At 46.1% G+C, this 26170-nt stretch overlaps 1 protein-coding gene across 1 annotated transcript; it reads right to left on the reverse strand.

The window, feature by feature from the left end:
• Positions 1–539: 539 nt before the first annotated feature.
• cbln1 (cerebellin 1 precursor) lies at positions 540–20613 on the reverse strand. Its single transcript, XM_086163572.1, has 3 exons — positions 20139–20613; positions 19421–19540; positions 540–2166 (listed from the first exon to the last, which is right to left on the reverse strand). Exons 1-3 carry the CDS (start codon positions 20394–20396, stop codon positions 1969–1971), a joined length of 576 nt encoding a protein of 191 aa, XP_086019698.1. The 5' UTR covers positions 20397–20613; the 3' UTR covers positions 540–1968.
• Between the last annotated feature and the right edge of the window lie 5557 nt (positions 20614–26170).

The raw sequence follows: 26170 nt of genomic DNA on the forward strand, positions 1-26170 counted from the left end.
TAGGTTTTCAATCTGGTTCAGTACATCAGTAATGGATTCAGATTTTTAAGCCACAACTCCATTTTAACTTAAACAAAAACAAGAAGCATAGATATATATTTTTTTATTATCATTATTAATTTTTTTTTATCAGAAGAGCAGAACAGCAGCCCAGATGTCCACACACGATCACTAGTAAAGATTCTCATATAATACGATTTCTCTTTATATAACACTGAAATACGGAATATACAGATATTCTAATCGTATAGTCATCAACCAGATTCTTGTTTTAGTATTATCATCATCATCTTAATACCAGTATACCAGGTAGAATAAAACAGTGGCTTAGATCTTATTCTTCATATATATGTATATATATATCTATATATATATCTATATATAGATATATATATAGTGGGGTTTATTGTCCAAAAGTCCAACAATGAAGAAAAGCAAGGAAAAATCCGTGCTAGGAGGCAAACTAGTACAGCAGCAGGTAAAGTACAGGAAGGAGACTGAGAATGACCAATCATGGAGGAGGGTGAGAAAGAAGGGGTGGGTTGTTGGTGGGTGGGGGATGTCCAAAAAAAAAGGAAAGTGAGATAAATCTGCACTTGTGGGTAAAACAGCATAGTCAAAGAAAGATGAATATCCCCAGAGAGGCAGGGTACAAAAGCAGTTCTGGGGAGGCCATTGTAGAGGGGGTTGGGGGTGGGGGTGGGGTTCGGGGTGGGTGGGGGGGCAGGAGCGCACTGAGGTCCCATGTCGTGACCGACTACGCGATGGCGATCTTGGCATTTGTCACATATCACAATTCATATTCTCCATTGGGTGACACCAATAGCGGTGTTGGGTTCCTGGAAAGCATCGAAGAATGAGGACGTACTTCTAACCACACGACCATACCTAAAGTCTCATCTTTTACTTTTTGGTGTTGTTTTTGATTTCTTCTTCAATCTTAAGCGATATTGTGCTGTTTTTAAAAGCTTTTTTTAATTCCTTTTCATAGACAACGTGGCATCGACATTCGTTCCAGACCCGAATGTACCGATAGATCCCAAGGGGCCATTAACAAGTACAGAAGCTGTCGCTCGGGTCATTTCAGGTGATCATCTTCATCCCCGGCCGGCGGTCACGGGTTCGGAGCAGTCTTCGTTAGGAGCTTGGGAGCGGGGGGGGGGCTTGCGATTCAGCTGCTGAGACTTGTAAGAACATCTAACGTGAGAACAAGGAACGGGGAAGGTAAACTAGAGCGAGGGTGTGCAGAGGTGGGGAAGGCGAGAACATCGTGGAGTTGGGAGTGCTGGAGAGGTGATGGAATGGAGAAACACGTCGACGTACTCGTCCTAGAAGGAGGAAAAGGTCTCCGGCATACGGAGCGCGCCATTTTGGGATCGCTGCTTGACGTTCCCCTCGTAAAAATGGATTTCCGTTTCGGGGTAGAAGCTGATCCAAAAACCAAGCTAAGGAAACTACAAATATGGCCGCAGCAAATGTGGAGCAGTAGTTCCTGGAGAAACATTCTTCGAAGCCTGTGTTGATTGAGCTCATTTGGATTGAGGGACGAATGGCTGAGGAGGAAGGACGGGGCGGGTTTACACTCTGGAACGGTAAATAATCGACCGAGTCTTTCAGCGGAGAATAAAAAAAGGTGTCGGCTGTCCAAAGCTGCAGTCAAGCCACAGAGAAACAGGCGTGAGGATGGATGGAGGGATGAACGGAGGCGGAGAAGCTGGTCATGAACTCTCATCTAGCTTTCCTCCATTCCCTCCTCTATACTTCCTTCACCCTCTTCCCTCCTGCTCCGCACGGACGTCCGGCATGGAAGGTCCTCCTCCGGTCTTCTTCTCCTCTGCAATCCACGCCGTTATTTTCTTCAACGTAAGACTCCCCCCGGTCCGCCTTTTCGCACCTCCACCGCACGTTTCTCCAACCAGCTCCTCCTTCGTCGTCGTCGTCATCCTCCGCTCCTCCTCTTCCTCTCACCTACATCGGGAACACGAGGAAGCCGGAGAAGGTGGAGAACTTCCAACCCCCCATTAGATTTCCTCTCTCCAGTTTGAGGTAGGCTCGGTCCCCCTTCTCCATTTGGATCAGAACGCCGTTGCTGGCGGCTTCGCGCGTCACATCCTGGTCGCCGGCGAACGCCGAGATCACCGGCCAGCCGTTGTGCATCAGGCTCACCTGGAGGAAAGGGACAGGAGAGGCAGCTTGGTGAGTCCACAGACCGAGAAGAAGGACAGAGACTAGAACTACCCTCACATCACAAACGTCTTTCCCTTCCTTGGAGCGTTTGCGCAATTTTTTTTATCTATTTTTTTTTTTTTTGGCAAGATGGCGGGCGGGAGGACGCTGGCGCGTTTGGCTGCCGCTTCCCGCTCTCCAACCAATCAACCAAACCAAAGACAAAGGCTCACCTGGACAATCTCCAGCAAGCTACCAAACTAGCTTGCCAACCTGAGCAGGCTGGCTGGCTAGCTAGCCTCTCAAAACTCCAGATCCCGACGGCGACCTGAGCAGGCCGGCTGGCTGGCTAGCTAGCCGGCTAGCCTCTCGAAACTCTGGATCTCGACAGTGACCTGAGCTGGCTGGCTAGCTGGCTAGCTAGCCGGCCAGCCTCTCGAAACTCCGGATCCCGACGGCGCCAAGCAAGACGGCATTTCCATCGGCCAAAATCTTCTTGCTCCTCCTGCTCCACCATCTCTCCCTCCACCAAAAATCCATCTCCGACATCCAGCTCCAACACTTGCCTCCTCACAGCAGCACGACACTCAGCTGCACACCGGCGAAGCTCCTCCAGCTTGTCCCTGGACTGGCGCTCATCGCCACACTCTGCAATTTGGACTTCTTCCCAATAATTCTGTGTATGTTCTGTTCCTCCTGTTTTTTACTTGTGAAGCATCTTTGAGTGTCATGAAAAGCGCTATAAAAATCCCATGTATTATTATTATTATTATTATTATTAATAGTTGAGACCTTCCACAGGCTCATTCAGTCTTTCTCCATGTGGACGGAGTCGGGGAACCCGGGGAACCCGCGCTAATAAGAACGTCTCCACAAGTGCACTTTGGTTGGACCTAAATGGAATTGCTAGAAGTTGTTTGCTGTGAGCTCGGTACATCCAAGGTGTTTATTCAGCAGCGACGCTCAGAGCAGTTTTGTCTTCTCCACCCCCCCCCCCCCCCCCCCTTAGAGAATCGTACGGCGACGTGAATACACACAAACACACACAACAATTCACCCTGGAATGTGTGTTTCTCACAAGGAAAAAGGAGCCGTGAGCGATCCGTCAGATTCCCTTCCGGGCCAAAGAGATACACACCGCAGACGACGGTGTCCATAAATACTGGTCTGAGCACTGGATTTGTTTTCTTTTTATGGCTAAAATACTGAAATAAAACTGAAGATTGACCGATGAGAGTTGTACAATTTATGGAGATCACGTTTTATAAGGCCCCAGCTCGCAGAGGATCTCCTAAAATCTCGGATCGGAGTACGACAGAAGGGAGGGAAGCTTAAAGTAATTGATTGTAATAATTTATCACAGTGTTACGGATGTATAACAATATCTGGTGAAATACTGTGCAGGGACACATTCAATAACACAAATGCTAAAAGGAACACCTTATACTGGTGGAAAATTGCAACAAAAGATATGGGATGCGACGAACAACAGGGCCGCTACGCTACATAGTCACACTGTTAAGGTACAGGATAAGATATGATAAGATAAGATGAGAGGTAAGTTGTGTTAAGACAAGACAAAACAAGACAAGATAAGGGGAATCAAGACAAGACAAGATAAGATAAGATAAGATAAGATAAGAGGTAAGTTGAGTTAAAACAAGACAATACAAGACAAGATAAGGGGAATCAAGACAAGATAAGATAAGATAAGTGGTAAGTTGAGTTAAGACAAGACAAGACAAGAGGTAAGGGGAATCAAGAAAAGATAAGATAAGATAAGATAAGATAAGTGGTGAGTTGAGTTAAGACAAGACAAAACAAGACAAGGGGTAAGGGGAATTAAGATAAGATAAGATAAGATAAGATAAGATAAAATTATAGTCCTCTTTTAGACATGTTTAGGAAATTCTCAGTGTTAGTCTTAATAGCAGCAAGAAGAGAAGAATGGAGAGAAACAAGGAGAGAAGGATAGAACAGAGTGACATAAGGCTAGGAGAGAGAGAAGGATAGAAGGAGAGGGTGGAAGGATAGAAGGCTAGAAGGAGAGAAGGACCAAGGGAGAGAAGGATAGAAGGACAAAAGGAGAGAAGGAGAGTAAGGAGAGAGAAGGAGAGAGTAATTACCTCTGGTAATCTGAAGTCCTCACACACCTGGCTCTCCACACACACCATGAGTTGTGAATGAGAGTGTGAATGTGTGTTTGTCCCTGGATGGGGCGTGAGAGCATGAATGTGTGTGTGGTCTATCGGTGGTCCAGGGTGAACCGCAGCAACCGACGATGCACAGAATGAATGGATGAACGGATGAATGCATGATCATTACAAACCAAATCATCTTAATTCAGGTGTTGGAATGTATCTTTTCTCCCCGTGTCGTGCCGGTTGCACTCAGGGGTCGTCACGCTGCGGCTTGATTCGCATTAAATCAGGGCTCGCCGATACTTTCTAGGCTCTTAATGCAACCTGAGCCGCTCGTGAAACCCGGGAGCCAAATACCAAGAGTACTCGGAGAACCCGAAGAAAACCTGGAAAATCTGGAAGTTAGTAATCGTAAAAAAATATTCTTAACTTGCACGACGCGGCGAAAAACATCAGATAATTATGCACTTATCTAGCTCATTCTACCTGAGAGAGACAGTGTGTGTGCGCATGCATGCGCGTGTTTGTGTGTGTCAGTCAGTGGGCAGGAGATGGAGAGCCTGTCAAAGTCAAGAGCTCTCTTGGCCCAGCACTCTTAATAGCAAACTGAGCATAGTTACTCAGACTGAGTGTGTGTGTGTGTGTGTGAGAGAGAGAGAGAGAGAGAGAGAGAGAGAGAGAGAGAGAGAGAGAGAGAGCTGACGTTGTCGTGTTGCTTTGAAAAGCAAGTCTGTGAATTTGATGAAAGCACTCACACTGCACTTAAATGTGCTTTTTTTTTTTTTTAATTATCTGGATGCAAACACTGTTCGGGCCGTCGGAGAATTTACATTTCATTCCCCGCCGGCTGCACCGTGACGCACAACGACGCCCAGCGGCAGGTATTTCCACACCGTTGGATGCCTGTTTAATAATAAAATAACACTCACATTACTAACCTAAATGTTTCCCACGACAACTGAAAGTGTCATTTCAACCGCTTTTGGTTTCAGAACGAACCCTCCTCCCTTCTGACCCCTGCAGCTGCAGGAGCATGGCGAGGACGCCAACAACGCCAACATCTAACTCGTTACCAAGTAGCGCCGCCGTGACGGTTGTACATGCGGCCGCTGAATCCAAATCCTCTGCAAACTGTCAAAGATCGCCAGGTGAAAATGTCATCTTCGCCCGCGTTTTCGGACGGGGAAAAAAAACATCCCGATTAGCGGCGGCGTCTGCAAGGGAAGAGCAGTGCGCAAGTAAAATTAATCCTGAATTGATCCTTATATCCACTTTTATTTTTAGATTTATGTTTTGGTTTCACTTATCTATGTTTACTGCAACTCAAATCAATTTAAATGAAATAAACGTGAGAGGAGCTGGGTTTCGTGCACCCATTCACCCATTCATCAACACGTCTTGGACTGAACCAACAGTGTAAAAGACACTGATTCTATCGTTTTATCCAAATAGGCCGTCTTTGTCCTGCAGAAAGACAGTGGACATTCACGTCCAAAGTGCTTTACTCTTAACAGCATTCACCCATTCACACACACACTCATGTACGGATGACGCTAAGCGCTAACCAGGCTATGAGGAGCTACAGGAGGTCAGTGTCTTGGCCAAGGACGCTTCCAGCCGCTGACCTTCTGATTGCGCGGACACCCGCTCGAACCGATGCGTAGGAGATGCACAATATTTTTATATAATATTGAGATGTGTGATTGAGAGCGAATCTTTCTATGAGGTGAATGAGTGAGCGGACGGTTTAATGTCTAAATGTCGTGTGAGCGAGAGACAAAGAGTTGTAAATATTCACACAGAATTCTAGCCCGAGAAAAATACAGCCTGCTGTCGGAAGTTATCGTCTTAACGGAAGCAGGTGTGTGTGTGTGTGTGTGTGTGTGTGTGTGTGTGGTAGTATTCTCAGTGTCGTAACCGCTATCGCAGGAGCTCCTCATGCACCACTGCATGTAGACACCTCGTCAAAGTGACGTCTGAGGAGCATCGGCGGCACATTTACAGAAAACACTGTGTGACTGACAGGCTCTCCGGTCTATTTCTTTCTTTATCTCTCCAAAACACACACACACACACACACACACACACACACACACACACACACAGTGGGTCAGGGTGCAGTGTGTGCGAGTGATGTATAGCGCTAATAAAGCGGTGACAGTGGCTTCACAAGGCTTAGACGGCACACGAACCTTTACAAACATGTGTAAATAGCATGTGTGTGTGTGTCGCTGTCTGCCACCTCTCTCCCCCAGTCACACACACACACACACACACACACACACACACACACACACACACACACACACACGCATGCTCTCAGCTACACCCTCGCAATTACCAGGCATAAATATAAAAGCATGATAATAGGGCTGCACGTTGGCCGGGCCTCAATCGATCTGCATTCATTAATGCATAAGCACCAATTAACTGCCTGAGTACGGACGGAGAGACAGAAGGACCGGGAGGACGCGGGGGAGGGAAGGAGGGAAAGGAGGATGCGCGAAATGGAAAAAATGAGGGTTGGATGGAGAAAGTTGTCTGACGTCCGCAGCACTTACGCCGGTGACAGGGTGACATCCTGTTATTGCATCATCAATCGCTGTCAGGGCGCCGCCAGCGACACCGCACTCCCCCTTTCACTCCGACCGGTGTTCCTCTCGCGACTTGTCCTTTTTCCTCCTCTTTTTCCACACCTCCATTTCCCCCTAATTTCCCCTCACGCTCTTTCCAGTTCCTACATCACCCCGTCCAACGCTATCGATGACTGACGCGCAATAATAACCCCGTCTTTTGAAATCCGCCGTGGCGGGAAAGCGGCACGAGTAAAAACATTACAAAAGAAAGAAAACATTCATCTGTTCATTGGTTACCTGGAGGAGTCTGGATCCAAAGAGGGGTGGATTTGGAAGACACACCGGGAATGACACACATGAGACGTGTAAATGGGTGAATTAATGTTGTGTGTCTTTAAATGGTGTGTGAATGAGAGGGTGAATGGTTGTGTGTCCATAATGATGTGTAAATAAAAGGGTGAATGGTTGTGTGTCTATACATGGTGCGTGAAAGGTTGTGTGTCTATACATAGTGCGTGAATGGTTGTGTGTCTATACATAGTACGTGAATGGTTGTGTCTCTATGCATAGTGTGTGAATGGTTGTGTATTTATATATATGGTGTGTGAATGATTGCGTGTGTGAATGGTTGTGTGTCTATGCATAGTGTGTGAATGGTTGTGTGTATAATGATGTGTAACTAAAAGGGTGAATGGTTGTGTGTCTATACATGGTGTGTGAATGGTTGTGTGTCTATACATAGTGCGTGAATGATTTTGTGTCTATACATAGTGTGTGAATGGTTGTGTATTTATATATATGGTGTGTGAATGATTGCGTGTGTGAATGGTTGTGTGTCTATGCATAGTGTGTGAATGGTTGTGTGTATAATGATGTGTAACTAAAAGGGTGAATGGTTGTGTGTCTATACATGGTGTGTGAATGGCTGTGTGTCTATGCATAGTGTGTGAATGGTTGTGTATTTATATATATGGTGTGTGAATGATTGCGTGTGTGAATGGTTGTGTGTCTATACATAGTGCGTGAATGGTTGTGTATTTATATATATGGTGTGTGAATGATTGCGTGTGTGAATGGTTGTGTGTCTATACATAGTGCGTGAATGATTGTGTGTCTATACATAGTGTGTGAATGGTTGTGTGTCTATACATAGTGTGTGAATGGTTGTGTGTTTATATTTATATGGTGGGTGAGTGAGAGCGTGAATGGTTGTGTGTCTATAATGATGTGTATATAAAAGGGTGAATGGTTGTGTGTCTATACATGGTGTGTGAACGGTTGTGTGTTTATACATAGTGTGTGAATGGTTGTGTGTCTATACATAGTGTGTGAATGGTTGTGTGTTTATATATATGGTGTGTGAATGAGAGGGTGAATGGTTGTGTGTCTATACATGATGTGTGAATGGTTGTGTGTCTATAATGATGTGTAAATAAAAGGGTGAATGGTTGTGTGTCTATGCATGGTGTGTGAATGGTTGTGTGTATAATGATGTGTAACTAAAAGGGTGAATGGTTGTGTGTCTATACATGGTGTGTGAATGGTTGTGTGTCGAAACATAGTGCGTGAATGATTTTGTGTCTATACATAGTGTGTGAATGGTTGTGTGTCTATGCATAGTGTGTGAATGGTTGTGTATTTATATATATGGTGTGTGAATGATTGCGTGTGTGAATGGTGTGTGAATGGTTGTGTGTCTATACATAGTGCGTGAATGATTGTGTGTCTATACATAGTGTGTGAATGGTTGTTTGTTTATATTTACACAGTGGGTAATGAGAGGGTCAATGGTTGTGTGTCTATAATGATGTGTAAATAAAAGGGTGAATGGTTGTGTGTCTATACATGGTGTGTGAATGGTTGTGTGTTTATACATTGTGTGTGAATGGTTGTGTGTCTATACATAGTGTGTGAATGGTTGTGTGTTATATATATGGTGTGTGAATGAGAGGGTGAATGGTTGTGTGTCTATACATGGTGTGTGAATGGTTGTGTGTCTATACATAGTGTGTGAATTGTTGTGTATTTATATATATGGTGGGTGAATGAGAGGGTGAATGGTTGTGTGTCTATACATGATGTGTGAATGGTTGTGTGTCTATATATGGTGTGTGAATGGTTGTGTGTCTATACATGATGTGTGAATGGTTGTGTGTCTATACATGGTGTGTGAATGATTGTGTGTCTATACATAGTGTGTGAATTGTGTATTTATATATATGGTGGGTGAATGAGAAGGTGAATGGTTGTGTGTCTATACACAGTGTGTAAATGGTTGTTTGTCTATACATGGTGTGTAAATGGTTGTGTGTCTATACATGTGTGTGAATGGTTGTGTGTCTATAAAAGGCCCTGTGATGGACTGTTTCCTACCGCCCAATGACTGCTGGATAAACAGTATAATGAATGAATGACAGCTAGCAATGCTAAGAACCACTAAGCGGTCCAGTTGGTATTCATTTCTTTGAATTATAACTGTGAAATTTACTTACTGCCTGCACTGTTTTTTTTTTGTTTTGTTTTTTAAGTAGCTCTCTGTGAGCTGTCTGCCATTGTCGTGTTGTCTGGTGTTATTGTGTTATTGTCAGCTATTGTCTCTCAGCCTACTCATCTGGTGTGAAGGGAGTGTTTAAGCAAGAATTTCATTGCACTGTCACACTCACCATCTTCTTACAACATATATGGATGAATGAATGAATGAATGAATGAATGAATGAATGAATGAATGAATGAATGAATGAATGAATGAATGTTTTTGAACAGTGCAAGAACATGTGTGATGTGTAGGAGCACACACATCTACAGTGAGAACACGCTGCATTGTATGAAATGTGTGTGTGTGTTTGTGTGTGTGTGTCTGTGTGTAGAAAAGAACAGATTACAAACAGAACACATTACAAAAATTACTGATCTCTGCCCCTACCGAGGCTCTTCAGCAGTGAAGCCAGAAAAAAAAGGATTTTATGAAACCTGTATTTACTTATCTATTTAATTCCTGTCCTTGAAGGCGTCATAAAGTGGCCGTTTAGTTGGAAACGTCTCTGAAGGGCTAAGTTCTGATTTTCAAGGAACCATTTTCTCTTTTCTTATATTTATGATTGTGGGCTTCTTTGATCAGACCCGTCCAGAGATGCTGATTTACAAGAGTGGACATTTCTGCACAGATCCATCCTGTTTTCAACAGCTTTGGGTGTGTGTGTGTGTGTGTGTGTGTGTGTGTGTGTGTGTGCGTGCGAAATCATTCGGAGAAAGGTATAATGAATCCTCTAATTCCTCAACGATGTATGACATTAGATACGATGCACGTCTGCTGAAGTAAAAGCCCATTAATTGAGGCTGTGTGTGTGTTTGAGTGTTTATACATACATACACATATATATATATGCATATATATATATATATATATATATATATATACACACACACACACACACACACATATAAACTATGTGATAGTTACTATTTAACATAATAAGATGAGACTTCTATAACCCAGTAATTGCGTTCCAGAGGATGTTGTTTTGTCCTTTGTCTCCTGCAGCTGTGCAATGGAGTGGAAACGGATAAAAAAAAAAAAAACAAGATAATCAACCAAATCTTGCTCCTGACAATTAATCATATTCTTATCACGCTCCTGCGCCGCCGTCCTCCTCATCAGACCTTCTCCTGTTTTCTCAAAGCGAAGCGGCTCGGATCAAAAAAGAGGTCAAACGCTTGTGCGAGAAACAGGCAGCCTAAGCGGCTCGTCACAAACAACAGGCATAGGAGGTGCCGGATTGGAGTACGTTATCGTGATCTTGTGTGAACACACCGGATCTTTCAGGTCTCCAGTGAACCGCCAGTGTGTTTTTGGACTGGAGGACCCGGGAGAACCTGCAGGAACCCCACCAAGACACAGGGAGAACATGGAGAATCCACACAGAAAGGCCATCCCAGTCACAATCCAACCCGGGACCTTCTGGATGTGAGAAGAGGGTGTTAACCACTGCATCGCCATGTCACCTGAGTCCTCAGATTCCCAATTCCACTGACACTCAGAACATTTTCGAGCTTTGCTTAACCATCAGCAGTGAAGAAATAGAGCCTAAAACACCTCAGCTCTAAAAACGGCTCCATTGTATGCTGACTGCATGAAGATGTCCAGGATTGCACCTTCCTTTTCCTTGCACCCTTTGCGGAGGTTTGTCACCTTTGTCTTCCTTGATGAATGAGACAAGGGAACCTCAGCCGCGATCTGCGCACAGCCTTCCGTCTTGCTGAAGAAACCGTACAAGTCGGGGGCAGAGTGAGCAGATGTAGGAAAGTAACCAAACTTCTGCGGGGAGTTGGCCCAGATCATTGGAAGTGAGGGTGATGGCACCAAAATGCTTTGTCAGCCCCAAAACAGCTACCTGGTGAGGAGTCTCCATTTTCCTGACTAATCGGCCTTCCATGGACAACGGTGGACCGTCCTACCCAGGCATCCTCCCTGAACATGGGACATCCTCGGCATTGTACCGCTTGGCGAGCATCTCTGGCCCCTTCAGTGGTGCCAGAGATGCCGGAGTGGACGAAGGGAGTCATTTTGTCTGGATGAGTGTGGGGCATACCGCAGGGGTACAGCTTCTGGGTGTGGTTTAGATGATAAAGCTCCATTAGAGGGCAGGAGAACACATCTTAAAGTGTCCTGTTATGAAATGGCACATCTCAGAGAAGCCTTCAACTGTTACCATCCTGAAATGCAACTTCTTGCTGCTCAACGAGCAACTCGGTATGCCGCACCTGTTGGGCGGATAAATTATCTCCCTGACCCAGCAGACTCCCTGACCCAGATCTTTCCGGGACCTGTGAACACTTGCTGACATTAACAAGCCTTTTGATGACCAAGCTGTCAATCTTTTGCTCTTTGGCTTGTGGAAATCAAGCGCCAAAGAAGGAATGTTGACTGTGCATGCACTCCCTCACTCCGGTTTGCAGTGCAAGCATATTCAAGTTCGCAGCTGCACAGTGGTTGGTGGATTGGTGATGGCGGGGATTTTAATGATCACACCGCTAATTGCCGGAGTGAGAATAGACGGGTCTTTATGAGACGTTCACGACCACAAGGTTAGATAATAGAGTTCAGATTTCGGTGCCAAAAGCTTCTATGTACAAAGGAAATGGAAGTCCTGCAAGACTTCTTGAAAGGACGTACATAATGTGATATATACGACGTCGGAATACTAAACTCGGAAAGAATGGGGGAAATCAGATTCGGAAGCCCGGTGGATAGAAGGCGCTGCAAAACACCAGACCTTCATTCAGCTGCAGCGCCAACAGCCGACGTTCACATGAAATCGACCAAACCACCATGAACCACATCAGCATCCAAAGAGTCAGATTTGGAAAAAATAAATATTAACTCTTAACGGACCGTAGTACACAACGGTTAGCGCTTCCGGCTCACGGCAGGCACGTTCCCGGTTTGATCCTCCGTGTTCTCCCCATGTCTGCATGAGGTTCCCCATGAGAGTTCTCCGGGTTCCTCCAACAGCCCGGAAACATGCAAAAGGTTCACTGGAGACCCGAAATTGTCAAGATGAGTGCAGGACAAAGTGAATGCCTTGTGATTGACCAGTCCAGGTTGAACCCCGCCTCTTGACCAATCACAGCTGAGATAGGCTACAGCGTCCCTGCGACCCTGACGACCCAATAAGCAGTGAGGAGAATGAATGAATGAATGAATGAATGAGGATCCCACGACTCCTTCGACACTAAATTTGACCACGTTTGTTTTTAGAGATAAGAATAGCCGCTGTGCTGGAATGGCAGCAAAGCAGGAGCTAAATCCTGTCCACCTCTGGCATCATTTTGCTTCTCTAGATGCAGATGCAGAAATATTTGCAAACAATACCTGAGTGTTGGCAAAGACTGGGAAAGCAGCACTTTAAGTATTTAAACCCTCAATAAACATGAATTGCAGTCACGCGGGCCTTGGCCTGCTCGGTTCACCGGTACGTGAAGAGAACTCCATTAGAGGCAGACACACGTACAAGTCTATTTACTCTGGATTCAAAATGTGAATCTTGGATCTTGATTAATATTTCTCTTGAATTGGACCCGACCACCGACACCCATCAGCGGTGTGAGGAGACACGCGGGAGACGGGAGGTCACGGTGTCCGGTAAGTCAGACGCTGTGAGAAGGATATAACACCTCCAGTCCCACGGACTGGTTGGCTCATTTTGCGTCTGCCAGCATTTTCATAATGTGGCTCTTGGCAAACAGAAAACAATAGTGGGCCCTCTGCTTTCCTGACGCAGATCGCCGTGCACGCGCTCACACCACGGCTACACAAGAAGTACTTCAGCCCAGAACTGATATATCATGTTGATCTAATGTTAGAGCAGCATTCTTTGGAGTGTCAATGTAAGACAACATTGTAAGAACATCCTGAAAAAAACGATAACTATAAAGATACACACACATTGATTCATTCATGCATTCACACACTATCTGTGGAGCATGTCCTGCATCCAGGACGGCAGATGGCCTGAGGCCCGTCCTGGCGGGGTTCACCCTGCACCGCTCGCCAGACGCATCACAACACCACATGGAGAGGCTTATGATCATTCACCCTCTCATTGACAAGTCTGGACAAAATCATGGGCTCCGGTGAACCTCCTGCATGAGTTTGACCTCGGAGAACCCCGAGGAACGCCGCGCAACTCCACCCCCGGTGGACATCCAACCAGGGAAGCAATAACATTGCACCACCATGCCGCATACAAATATAGATTTATTGAGGTATTTATTTATTTTTATATTTAGCATATTCATTTATTTCTGTATATATCAATTTATTTACTTTTTTTATTTATCTATCTATTTACGTTTTTATTTATTTTTAGATTATATTAAATTTTTTTTTTGGGGTGATCTATTCATTCATTCATCCATTTATTTAGTTATTTGTTTTTTAGTGTATCATATAATTTTTTTATCTATTTATTTATCTATCATCCTCTTCTTCTCCTTTTCCCTTCAGGGTTCGCCACAGCGAATCAAACTTCTCCATCTAATTTATTTATCCACTATATATCTATTTATTTTTCATTTTTGCATGTACTATTTTTTTGGGTGGCGGGGGTCCTCCTACCAGCAAGCCTACGAATATCCTTCCACGCCAAAAACCCATCACCCAACTCGACTCGTGACAAGACTTCTGCTTCCTCTAAAGCTATAAGAGCTTCCACGTCACAGAAATCGGAAGACGCTTGACACAAGATAATGGTCGCCATTACGGTTTGGAAAAACGTGTCAATGACTGACTGCTATTTCCTCCTCCTGGCTTCTTGTAATCTGCTTTCACGAAGACGTAATTTTCATTATGAAACGCACATCATTCCCGTCATCGGGCTTGTAAATACACGCCTGCTTAAATGAAACAAGAAATAAAACCTGCCGTTTGCCAGATGGTGAAAAGAGAGAGAGAGAGCCTCGGTAGGAAGAGGCCGAGAACTTCCTCGATAACTAAAGGCCAATTTAAGATAAGGGGACGGCCGACTACAAGGCAGAAACAATGCAATGGAAATGGGCTCCAATTATACACCACTTTCACACCCTATGATTTTAAAGCGCTTTACACTGGTGACATTCACACATTCACACATTAACCCGTTCGCCCACCGAGGACGACAGAGCTGCAGATCTAACCTCCAGCCTTCCACAGACCGCCAATATAATATAATATAATATAATATATTATAATATAATATGATATAATATATAGAGATCATGACTGTTTACATCAATATGACTCATTGAATCTGGTCCAGCTTTCAAGTTTAGCTCTCCATGTTCTGTTCAGAGACTCTGCTGCAAGGTTACAGTTAAATAAAGAGGTTTTGGCTTTCTTATGGTAACCATAGCGACCTGCGGGTTATTTGGAGCAAACAGTAATGAAAGACTGACACCGTCAGATACAAAAAAACAAAACAAGTTCCGCTCTCCTTTCTCCACATCGGACAGTCTCATTAAAAGCGTCACTCCACGTGCGCTGGTGCACATCTCAAAGGTCAGAGCCTCTGCTGAAAGCCTAAAACCGTGTTTTTCGATTACCAAAAAAAATATATATATCAAGCCGACATCAGAAACGACAATTTTCCAACAAAACAAATCGGTTTTAGCATTTATCAGGAAAGCGTGAAGGATGGACGAAGAGCTCTTTTGAGCCACGGTGATTCGGTCACGAGTCGCTTTTTGGAGCATCTATCCAAAAAAAACCACTCATCCAGAGGCGGCGTCAGATCCAAATGAACGTCTGACTCCGGTCAAACTGAAGGAGACGAATTACAAATCAAACCTTCTGCACCGTTAAGCAGGCAGTGAAGTCGACGCGGATGTCATCTCCATTAGGTTTGAACCCATCGAAATAAAAACAGGTTGTACTTCTACATGGGCGTTTGTTTTTAATTGAACGTACTACAGATCTGGCTGTATGAATCCCCATGCGCTTCACCGCTTGGAAAGCAAAATCCATCTCCAACTCCAAGTGAGCATCTTTTTCAATTAAAAATTAAAATTTAAAACTTCAGTTTGATGGCGGCACGGCGAGCAAGAAGGTCCCTGCTGCGGAGTCTCCACATCCAAAATGATGTGCGAATGAGAGGGTGAACGGTTGGAAGATGGAGCGGTCCAGAACGAACCGCGCCATTGCGTTCATTCGCAATGAATGAAAAGTCCATGAACTTCTGTTTTAATTGAAAACTGGAGCCTAAAATATTTGCCATGAGTTGTTGTACTTTGAGTTGTATTCATGAATGTACAGCTAGACATTCGTATCTGGTAGTACTTTGGATACATTTTGATGTTTTGTTTATCTATGGAAACGTTATAATAGTAGCATACGTTAAACGTTATAGTATACGTTCCTCCTTATGAGCATGTCTTGGGTAGAATACGTCAGGTGACCGTCTACCACACCGGAGAATTACGTCCTAAAACGAATAGCGCTTGTTGGCGTTTCGGGCTCGACGTGGACTCCTTTTAAGGACCAAAAACCAATCTGACGTCTCCTGAAGAAGCCCGAGCTTCCTGCTACACTTTTTGGTCCCCATCTGCAGTCAAGGCGGCCAGACGACGGCGCGCGGCGCCATTTTTCACGCCGGTTCTGCGACCTGCTGACTAAGACGGGGGGGCCGCCCCGGCTCGGCTCACCGTAAAGTTGCCGCGAGCGCGTCGTAAAAGCGAGCAACATGTTCCTAAGGAGCCTCACCTGCAGGGGATTCGATCTTAATTAAAACACTAATTACAAACTTGGATGAAGGGGGCAGGGTGGGGCGGTGATATGGAGGATATTCATTTTAGCTCATGGCCGTCCAAACATGTCGGGTAAAGCTTGGTTGGAGGAATAAGGGCGGAGAGAATTGCTTCGGGCCGCCGTTTGGCAGCATGTCGGCATCCAATGGCTTTGCGGCAACGTAACACGTGTTTATTAATTAAAGGCCCCGTTGGTTTGCTGGTGGGGAGGCGTTTGGCTCCGGGAGAATATGGGGAGGGAGGGCAAAATTCAAGTTATTAAGGCTCTTTAATATAAAAAAAAAAAAGAAAAACGGTCTCTCAAAGTATGGAGATAAACACGCAGCCAAATCAAGTATTTTTTCTGATAAATTCTTCAGCAGCCCCCCCCCTTCAAGAAAATATATATTTGATGTGTGGGACACATCAAACACTTATCGAAGATTTATAAAACATCACTGTTTGTGTCCATCAAAAGTCTCACTTCAGCCAGACTGTGTGTGTGTGTGCGTGTCTGTGTGCATGTGTGTGTGTGTGTGTGTGTGTGTGTTGGGGCGGCTTCACAGGGAATCGAGCCGAATTAAATAAACCATTTGTTAATATTTCAGAAGGTACGACTTCAGCAGAACTCCATCCCACAACACACACACAGACACACACACACACACACACACACACACACACACATAAATCAAAGTTTTAACAAAAATGCCTGCGCTGTTAAAAGTGAATTCTGCAGCACTTTAATGAAATGGCGCCATTCGAACCACCGGGATCGGACATCCAATAATAATTTAATGGTGTTGTCACTCAGAAACATTCTTGGAATGTTTAAATGTGTCGGAGTCGAGGGGGTTTGGATCTCTTCAGTTTCGGGGTCATGACAGCTCCTCCAACACCTTCACACACCTGGACGTTGCAGGGTCTCCAGTGAATGTCCCTGAAGAAGGAACCTGGAGAACCCTGAGGAACCCTGAGGAGACTCCACACAGAAGAGCCTCCTGTGGGACCTTCTCAGGGACCAGGGACCTTCTAGCTGAGACGTAGAAGCACCACCGTGGTACCTGCACAGGATCCGCATTACAGAGCTCATTCTTGATTTAATCTCATAATAATAGTTGTATTAATAATAAAAATAATAATGGTAGAAGTAGTGTAAGTAATAATAACAATAATAATAACAACAATAATGTACAATTGTTAAAATAGTGGAAATAATAATAAATAATAATAATAATAATAATAATGTATAAATGATAATGATAACAAAATAAAACAACAACAATAATAATGATGATGATGATGATGATGATGATGATGATGATGATGATAATAATAATGTATAAATAATAATGATAACGAAATAAAACAACAAAAACAATAATGATTATAATTATATAATAATAATAATTATAAAACAACACTAATAATAATAATCATCATATTTAAGAAATGCATCAAAATAATAAATATATAAATAATAATAGTAACACAAATAATAATAATGATAATGCAATAATGGCACAAATAGGGTAAATAATAATAATAATAATAATAATGTCTAAATAATGATGATAACAAAATAAAACAACGATAATGATAATAATAATAATAATAAAAATAATAATAAGTAATCGTAATATTTTAAAAGTGTATCAAAATAATAATATAAAAATAATCATAAAAATAATAGTAATACAAATAATAATAATAATGATATTTAAAGGGATCATTCCATGGCTGTGCTTTAGTAAGAAGGTCACTTCGGCTGAGTCACATTGTCATCCAGTGTTTTGAGCCCAAAAGCAGAAGATAAAAAAGGTAAAGTCCTCCGTGAGGCTGAGAAGCAGCATGAAGCGGCGCCTCCTCTCTCCGCCGCAAATTATAGTTATGCACAGACAGCGTGAGCCAATCTATACGTGCTCCTTGTGCGGCCCACACACACACACACACACACACGCACACTTGCATCGACCTGTGGTTTCAGACGTACAAGGGCAGCTCTACTTTTTTCTGAAAAAAAAATGAATAGAAAATTAAAAAACCCACTCGACCTATTCCACCCAAATGCAATGTGGAGAGATAAGTTTGGGGTTCAGCCCTAAAATTGTGAAATAAGAATAAAAACAACATACACCGATGGAAATTAGTGACAGACGCATTCTGGTGGGAGACGCCTCCACCCCCTCTCCTCTCCTCACCCCCGCCCAAATCTAAAAGTATCCTATTTATTCTGCGCTTTATTTAAAATTTCCATAAGGATGTGGGCTCCTCATACGGAGATGCGCCCGTCGCCTCTCGGCCTTTGCGCGGCGGCGCCGAGGCGGCTAATGAGCGGCGGGACAAATTGTTTATCCTCCTCTTTGAACGTCTCCACGGCGAAGGCTGATTGGCGGCTCGGCCTCCCCGCGCTCACCACTCCCCCCTCAAATCCACGGCCTTCCTTTTTCTTTCACTTCTGCCCCGCGTTCTGTCTTGTCTTCACTTCATCTCCGTCCTTCTCATCACTCTCCTTTTTTTTTACCCCCCTCCATTTACCTACCACACACACACACACACACACACACACACAGATCCGGCAGGCACCACGGCAACCGCCTCCAATGCAATTAAACAGTGGGAGCTTCCAGTGCAGCAGATGGATGGATGGATGGATGGATGGATGGATGGATGGATGGATGGATGGATGGATGGACACATTGCACACGTTTATACATTTAGATAGTGTTTCACATGATGATAATAATTGTCCAAAAAATAGATATATAAAATGTACAAAAATGGAAATAGAACAATTATCTCCATCTCCGTTCTGCACCGGGTGGCGGGTTTAATTACCCTTGAGTCGAGTGTTTGCCCTCGGCGGTGTGTTTGCGTGCAAAGATGGCGACTCCTCCCCCCCAACCCCCTGTCTTTCTCGCAGTTGTTATTGTTGTCGCAGCCACGCTAATTAATTCAAAACACTTATAAAAAATATCATAAGCTGCGACGCAAACGTGACAGCGAGACCTCCGGGGAGTCGGCGGCACAATCGCACCAGCGTTTTTCATATCTAAAGATGTGTGAGATGTGTATGTGTGTATGTGTGTGTGTGTGTGTGTGTGTGTGAGGCAGGGCCTGTTGTGAGAACGAGGGGTGAAAGGTCACAATTACTGGTGAAGAGTCTGTATTTTGGGGACGAGGTTGCCTTTCAGGTGACCTGGACGTCCCCTGCAGGTGGAGCATCAGCACATCTAAACACACACACACACACACCCTCACACACACACACGCACACACCTGTATGGTTTGGCGGTTGTAGACTTTGACGACGTGGAAGTTAAAACTGTAAATCCCTTTGCGCGGCGCAATGAAGTTGCTCCTCTCCTCGTCGAAGTTCCTCCCGACATTCACGAGAACCTGGGAGGAGCAGAAAAGGACAGGAGGAGAAGGACATGGTGAGCGAGATCCTGGTCTTCACCTCCGTCTCGTGCACTTCTTTTTTTATAGGGGACAACCACCAGACTAGTCTTCTTCTGCAACCCCCCCAAGGCGACAGTTACTAGTAACTAATAACTACTAACTCTGTCTGGAGTTAATGAATCTTTTAAATTCCTTCCAATTATGGTAAATGTCTTGTTTTATGGGTGGCAGGGGGGGGGGTTATAATTGAACGGCCGTTTAAGCGCGGATTAACCTTTAACGGGAGGCTGGCGGGACCTCGCCCCGGTACCCCACCGTCCCCACCAACCTCCATCCCTCCACATTCGAAATTATTTGCCATTTTGATCCTCTGAAAATTCTCAGAAAATTGCGCCGAAAATTCAATAAAAAAAGGGAATAATTATTTTTTTAAAAATGCTAATTTTCTCCGGACACCAGAATGTTTTTTCTTATTTTTTTTTAGATTATTTTATTTTTTTCAGTTTTAACGCACACGTAATCACATGCATTGTAAAGGTATTTAACGCGTAAAAGGCGCCGAAACCAGGAGAGAGGCGGGCAGGTGGAGCCTTACCCGGTCGAAGTAGATGATCATGGTCCGGTTGCTCATCTCGGACGGTTCGTGGTTGGTGTTCCGGACGGCGGAAAACGCCACCTTGGCGCTCCCGGAGCGCACGGAGATGCCGAGCGCGGTGCCCGTGGGATCCGCCGTGGGGTTGGAGTCGCAGACCACCAAGCACTTCCCCTCCAGCACGATGGGCTCCGTCTCGTTCTGGCCGCGGGTCGGGCTCGCCGTGAGCCACACGGCGCCCAGCAGGCACAGAGCCAGCATCCCGGGACCGGGACCGGGACCGGGGCGAGGAAAGGGGGGGGAAGGGGGGTCTCCTTTTTACGCGCGGAGCGGTCCCCCTTTCCACGCCGGGGAAGGACTTCCGAGCCGGGGAGGGGGAGGAAGGGGGGGTCGGGACCCGGGGAGGTGCCGTCTCCTGGAGGTTCTCTCCGGTTTCCGGTGCCGGGAGTCCGGAGATGGGAGGAGGAAAAAAAGAAAAGAGGAGCGCGGAGGGAAAAGGGGGAGAAAGTTGTGCGTCGCCAGGAAACGCAGTGCGCGGGTTCGACTAGGAGGCAGCGGAAGTCATGGTGTGTGTGTGTGTGTGTGTGTAGTGTGTGTAGTGTGTGTATGTGTGTGTGTGTGTGTGTGTGTGTGTAGTGTGTGTGTGTGTGTGAGGGTGGGGGGTCCGTCTCCTCTCTCTCTCTCGCGCGCGCGCTTAAATTATTGATATGTGAGACATGAGAGTTTCCGGCACAAAAGGCTGGAGAGGGAGGGCTCCACTGCGCAGGCGCGACTTATTCCCGCCCCGGCCGCACTCCTCTTTTTTTTTTTTTTTTTTTGTAACGCCTCCCGCACCCCCCCGCAAACCCCCACCCCCGCACCACCACCCCCTCAACGGAGAGCTATCATAGGATGAGCGCTTACGCATCTCCACTATTTTCCAATCACTGCATGCAGCGCGCCCATCTATCTATCTATCAACACTGATCTATCTATCTATCTATCTATCTATCTATCTATCTATCTATCTATCTATCCATCTATCCATCTATCTATCCATCCATACTCAGATAGATAGATAGATAGATCAATCTATCTATCTATCTATCTATCTATCTATCTATCTATCTATCTATCTATCTATCTATCTATCTATCCACACTCTGATCTATCTATCTATCTATCTATCTATCTATCTATCTATCTATCAGACATGTAGGAAGCCCAGAGGCCTCTGAGTGGCTTCATGTCCCTCAGCCGTCCTGATCTCCGAGGCCTTAAGAACACGTGTCGTCTGCGCGGAGTCAGGCACGGCGATTAGGAGGAAACCTGGGGAAACATCAGGCATCCTGGATGTCACGGCGGGCGTCGGAGACGCAGCAGACGGTGCAGCGATGCAGAAAGAGAGCCAAATGAGCACCGCTGGGATGGCGGCTAACGGGAGCGCACAGGTGCACATTCACGGACTCTATTTTTGCAAGTGGGACAGCGAGAAGGTTGGGACCATCTCACAGCACCTTCTACCAGCCAGGAGGTAAGTGTGTGTGTGTGTGTGTGTGTGTGTGTGAGGACAACACCTACTCTCCAACATCATCATCACTATTTTCCAGTATGAACGGAATCTACAGCCATTTTTTTTTTTGGTCAGGATTCAATTAAACGACTTAAAGGAAGTTGACGGATTGATTGTTTGACTGATTTTCTTCAAACTCTTTGTTTTTATCCTCCCCGTCATGGAACGTTTTATCATCCGTCTCTCCCCTCTACTCGTCCCTCGTCTCTCTGTTCCTTTTGCACTCTTTCCGGTGTTCTCTCCATCCATCCCTCCATCCCCCCTCTTCTCTTCTCCTCCTGTCTTTCTTCTCTCTCTTCCCTCTGATGCTCCTCCAGTTTTCATGCCTGTCGTTCTCCGTGTTTCTGCCTCCCCGGGGTTTTTTCAGGCTCTAATACAGGCTGATGGTGAATGACAGGCCAAAAGGACTTCTCTGTGATGCAGGACGCAAGGGACCAGCCTCTCTCTCTCTCTCTCTCTCTCACACACACACACACACTCACACACACCCATCCCTGCACTAAAACACAGATTTTCTTGCACTCTCACATTCCTGTTTTCTCCTTTTTTCATGACTATATTGCCTGTTTGCCAACCACAGTTTGCGCGCGTGTGTGTACCACGCCTGTGCGTGCGTCTGTGTGCGCGTGTGTATGTATGTGTGTGTGAGTGTGTGTGTGTGTGTGTGTGCGCGCCACTTGTCCGGGGCTGTCGCTGTCACACTGGATGAGCAGAGCCCTTCCACTGGGTGACGCTGGCTTGTCTGCAGTTTAACTGGACTGACAGGAGAAAAGCTGCACCAAGAACACACTCTGTGTGTGCGTGTGTGTGAGTGTGTGTGTGTGCAGTGTTTGCTCAGCAGAGATTAAAGACTGGATATCACATTCACCACCGCTGGAACACATGGCTAATTTTCTGACTGCCTGTCTCTCCACCTGACAAGTCACCCGTCTCTCTCTCTCTTTATAAATATATCCGTCTCTCTCTGTCTCTCTGCCTGTTGTCCACAGATGACATCCAGCTCCCCTGACGGCGAGGCTGCGCAGAGCCGCCATGGCATTTAGGCGGTGAGATCACCTAGGGTCGGTTTTTCGGGGCGGGAGAAAGAGACCAAAAATAACCCCGTCGACAAAATAACGGCGACAAAACGCATCCGATAATAATCACAATAAAAAAAAAAAAACGGTTTATACGGGATGATAAATCCGGCCGTTCTCAGCATCCGTATTGACGGGGTTCGGTTCTTTTGTCATGTCTGGACTTGGAGAGTAAGAAGGTGTGAACGCATTTCATTTCAGTCGGCGGAGATCCGTTACCCGTGAATCCTTCTTTGGTGCTTAAACATCAAATTCATAAATGCAGAAAACTGCAGGCCCGCCGGTCCGTCCTCCTTCAGCTTCACGCGCGTCGAAAAAAATGTGTATCTCGTGGATAATGACGCAAACCTGCCGGATAGAAGCGAACAAATCATCTGAGGCGTTTGAAGGATGCAAACGAGGAAGCTCGGGGAATCCGGGGGATCACGCGTGGCCAGGATGGAAGACGTCACGCCTCATTTTGGCGCTTTGCATCTAAACAAAAGCTCCGGTTGTGGAAACACAGCAACTGTAATCAGATGCGATGTCATCACAGATCCCGCCGCATCCTCCCCGACAGAGCGCTCGCCGGAGGTCCTTCAGGTCCCGGCGATCTCCGCGGCGCCCACGCACTCAAAAGGAAAGCACGGTAAAGAAAATGGTGTCTCCTCTCCGCCGGGAAAGTTTTCCTGTGAGCTGCAGAGCCGCGTCCTACAGCTGACAGATTCCCGCAAACTAATTATTCGTGTTCGATTGCCACGACGTGATCGTTGTCTGCGATGCTTTCTCACAGCGAAACTTCCGAGACGTGTCCGACTCAAAGATCGTTCCAGGAAGTCGCCCCTTCCGAGGGAACCTTTTAGTTGTGCATTCCCAGAAGCAGGGAAGCACCACGGTTGGGAGCGATGGGAGATGCACCTTAAGCTCCAAACTCAAACCCGTGAAGAAGAAGATGACGACATGGACACCAAGCAGCGTTTGTGGACTATCAGATGGTTGGAGTGTTTTTATCTCCTCCCTGCACTGCTTCGCCATGTGAAGAACCCCGTAAGCCGTTTGCTAGCTCCGCTCTTATTCGGGCCAAAATGTAGATGTTCCTCTGCGAAGAGCTCGGACCGCCACAAGAAGTATCTCCTAACGGTTGTGACCTGTGAGATCCAACAAGCACCTATGAGCTCCCATGGAACCATACGAACACCCAAGGAGCTAAGATGGTTTCGAAAGGTTAGGTCCACGGTTGGTTCCTCTACTGTCCGAATGCACCAAGAAACAAAGCGAAAGGTTGTAGGACCCACAAAAAGTATCTGCTCTGTATCTAAACAAGGTTCCCACAGCTCACAGGGCAGAGGTTGCGATGTTCAGAAGACGGCTGCAGTTTGCGTACCTTCGGGTAGTTCCTGCAGATGTCTCGGATCGTGGAAACATCCCATCGGATCGGTTCCGTACGAGGTGCCAACCAAGCCGTCTGGAGCAACTCCGGGTTCAGTGTGTTGCCTCGGGACTGCGGGAGGAAATCGGGATCCAACCAGCAACACTGAGACCGGAGCTGCAGCGAGAACAGCTGAGACAACTGTGAGCTTTGAAACATCATTAGGCAGGTGTGGAAAGATGGTCTGGATACAAGGTATTCATATGGTACAGTGAGTACACACACACACACAAACACACACACACACGTGCCAGAATAAATAAAGACATTGTTATTTTACAGCTTCCGAGTAGAAAAACCTCACCGGTCCCCGGTTTCCTGCAAAAACAACACACCCGCACCCACACACACACACACAAACACACACACTTACATGGACACACACACACACAACTGACATCTGGAACTAAATACAGTTGTGCATGCATTTACACAAACACACAGGGATATTGATGATCGGTGGCTTTCCTCTGGGGGAGGAATCCGTGCTTGCGTGTGCGTGTGTGTGTGTGTGTGTGTGTGTGTGTAGATGTCAGCCCATGTCACACCACTTCCTCGGGTGCAAAGAATTTTTCTTCTCCCTACGTGGCGTCACCTCAACTTGGCACGGCTCACTTGGTCCTGGGTTCTGGACAGAACCTTCTGCCAGGTCATTTGGAGCTTCATCCGTGGAGATGCGGCGTGAGCCGGGCTGATCAGGAGGAGGTTATGTGAAAGCCAGACGGACCGCCGATCGGTCAGAGCGAATCCCTCGGACTCCCCGCATCGACTTCTCCTCGGCGGCGGGCGGAGAGATGCATCAGCCAAACAGCGGGATCCGGTTGCGGTTGTACCAGCGGTGCGGCGGGAGGGTCGGGTTAACTCAGGACCCGCTGGACGGTCAGAAACCTGTAAGACGGTCCATCTCGGAAAACACAACACGCTAACTCCACGTGCGCCGCTATTATCTGGGAGCGGTGGAATCTCCCGGTAAGGATTGAGGACGACTCTTGGAAATCTTGGAAATCTAGATGTTACGTCCACTAACCACTTAAGTCCAAACTCCAAGGAGCAGGTCAATGTCGCCATCCTCAAATCCACCTTCTTGCAGAAGCAATGAAGTAAAATAGCCACCTGTCTCACCAATTCTCCATTAGAAACATTGCGAACGTGATGTTTTGCAGGGACGACATGAACAACATCAACGCCGACTCATGGCGAGTCATTGCCCAGGAGGCCACGTTGCATGGTTGCCTGCAAAATTATTTCAAAATCGGGCCGCGTCGTCCGCAAAAACAGCATCCCGGGGTTCGACGGCACCGTCGCATATCTTCTGGATTCCTCTCTCATGGTAGCCCAAGCCGACGCGGTTTCTCGGATGCAATGAAGATGATTTAAATGTGTGCCGTGAAAGCCGCAACCATCCGGTTCGGTGAGGCTGGGATACGGCACAGCGCTAATCTAGGTGCTTGTCAGATCTTCTCATTCTCGCCCACAGTACGGGAGCACAGGTGCAAAATAAAGAATAGGTGGATAATCAGACACAAATATGACATGAGGCACCGTGTCAGCGCTTCCTCCTCACGGCAAGGAGGTTCCTGGCTGGGTTCCTCCAGGTTCTTCGGTTTTCCTCCCACGGTCCAAAAACATGCACACAAAGTGACGGTTGCCTAAAAGACCCGGCCAAATGATGGGCCGCCTATCCTGCGCCTGCGGTGGAAAAGCTTCCCAGAACTGAAGCGTCGCTTCATCAAGAGGAGTCGAATGAAAAAGCAGCTCAGCAAATGAGGGGAAATGCTAAATAGCTGATGTCGCCTTCTCTATATCTACCCGTTTGTGCTCTTTCGGGGGTCGGATCATGCCTGATCTGAAGAAGAATCGGAAAAAGACACTGCGCAGCACCAATCGCTGGGCCCCGGATGGAGCCGGCTAGCAAATGTGGCCGGACTCCGGTTTACATGCACCAATATAGCTGTCAATCACGGACCACCGCACCTCATCAATGAGGATGAAACTGTTT

Source organism: Fistularia commersonii, chromosome 17 (assembly GCF_037954325.1).
Source record: "Fistularia commersonii isolate RoL2024-O1a breed Wild chromosome 17, RoL_Fcom_v1.0, whole genome shotgun sequence".
NCBI lineage: Eukaryota > Metazoa > Chordata > Actinopteri > Syngnathiformes > Fistulariidae > Fistularia > Fistularia commersonii.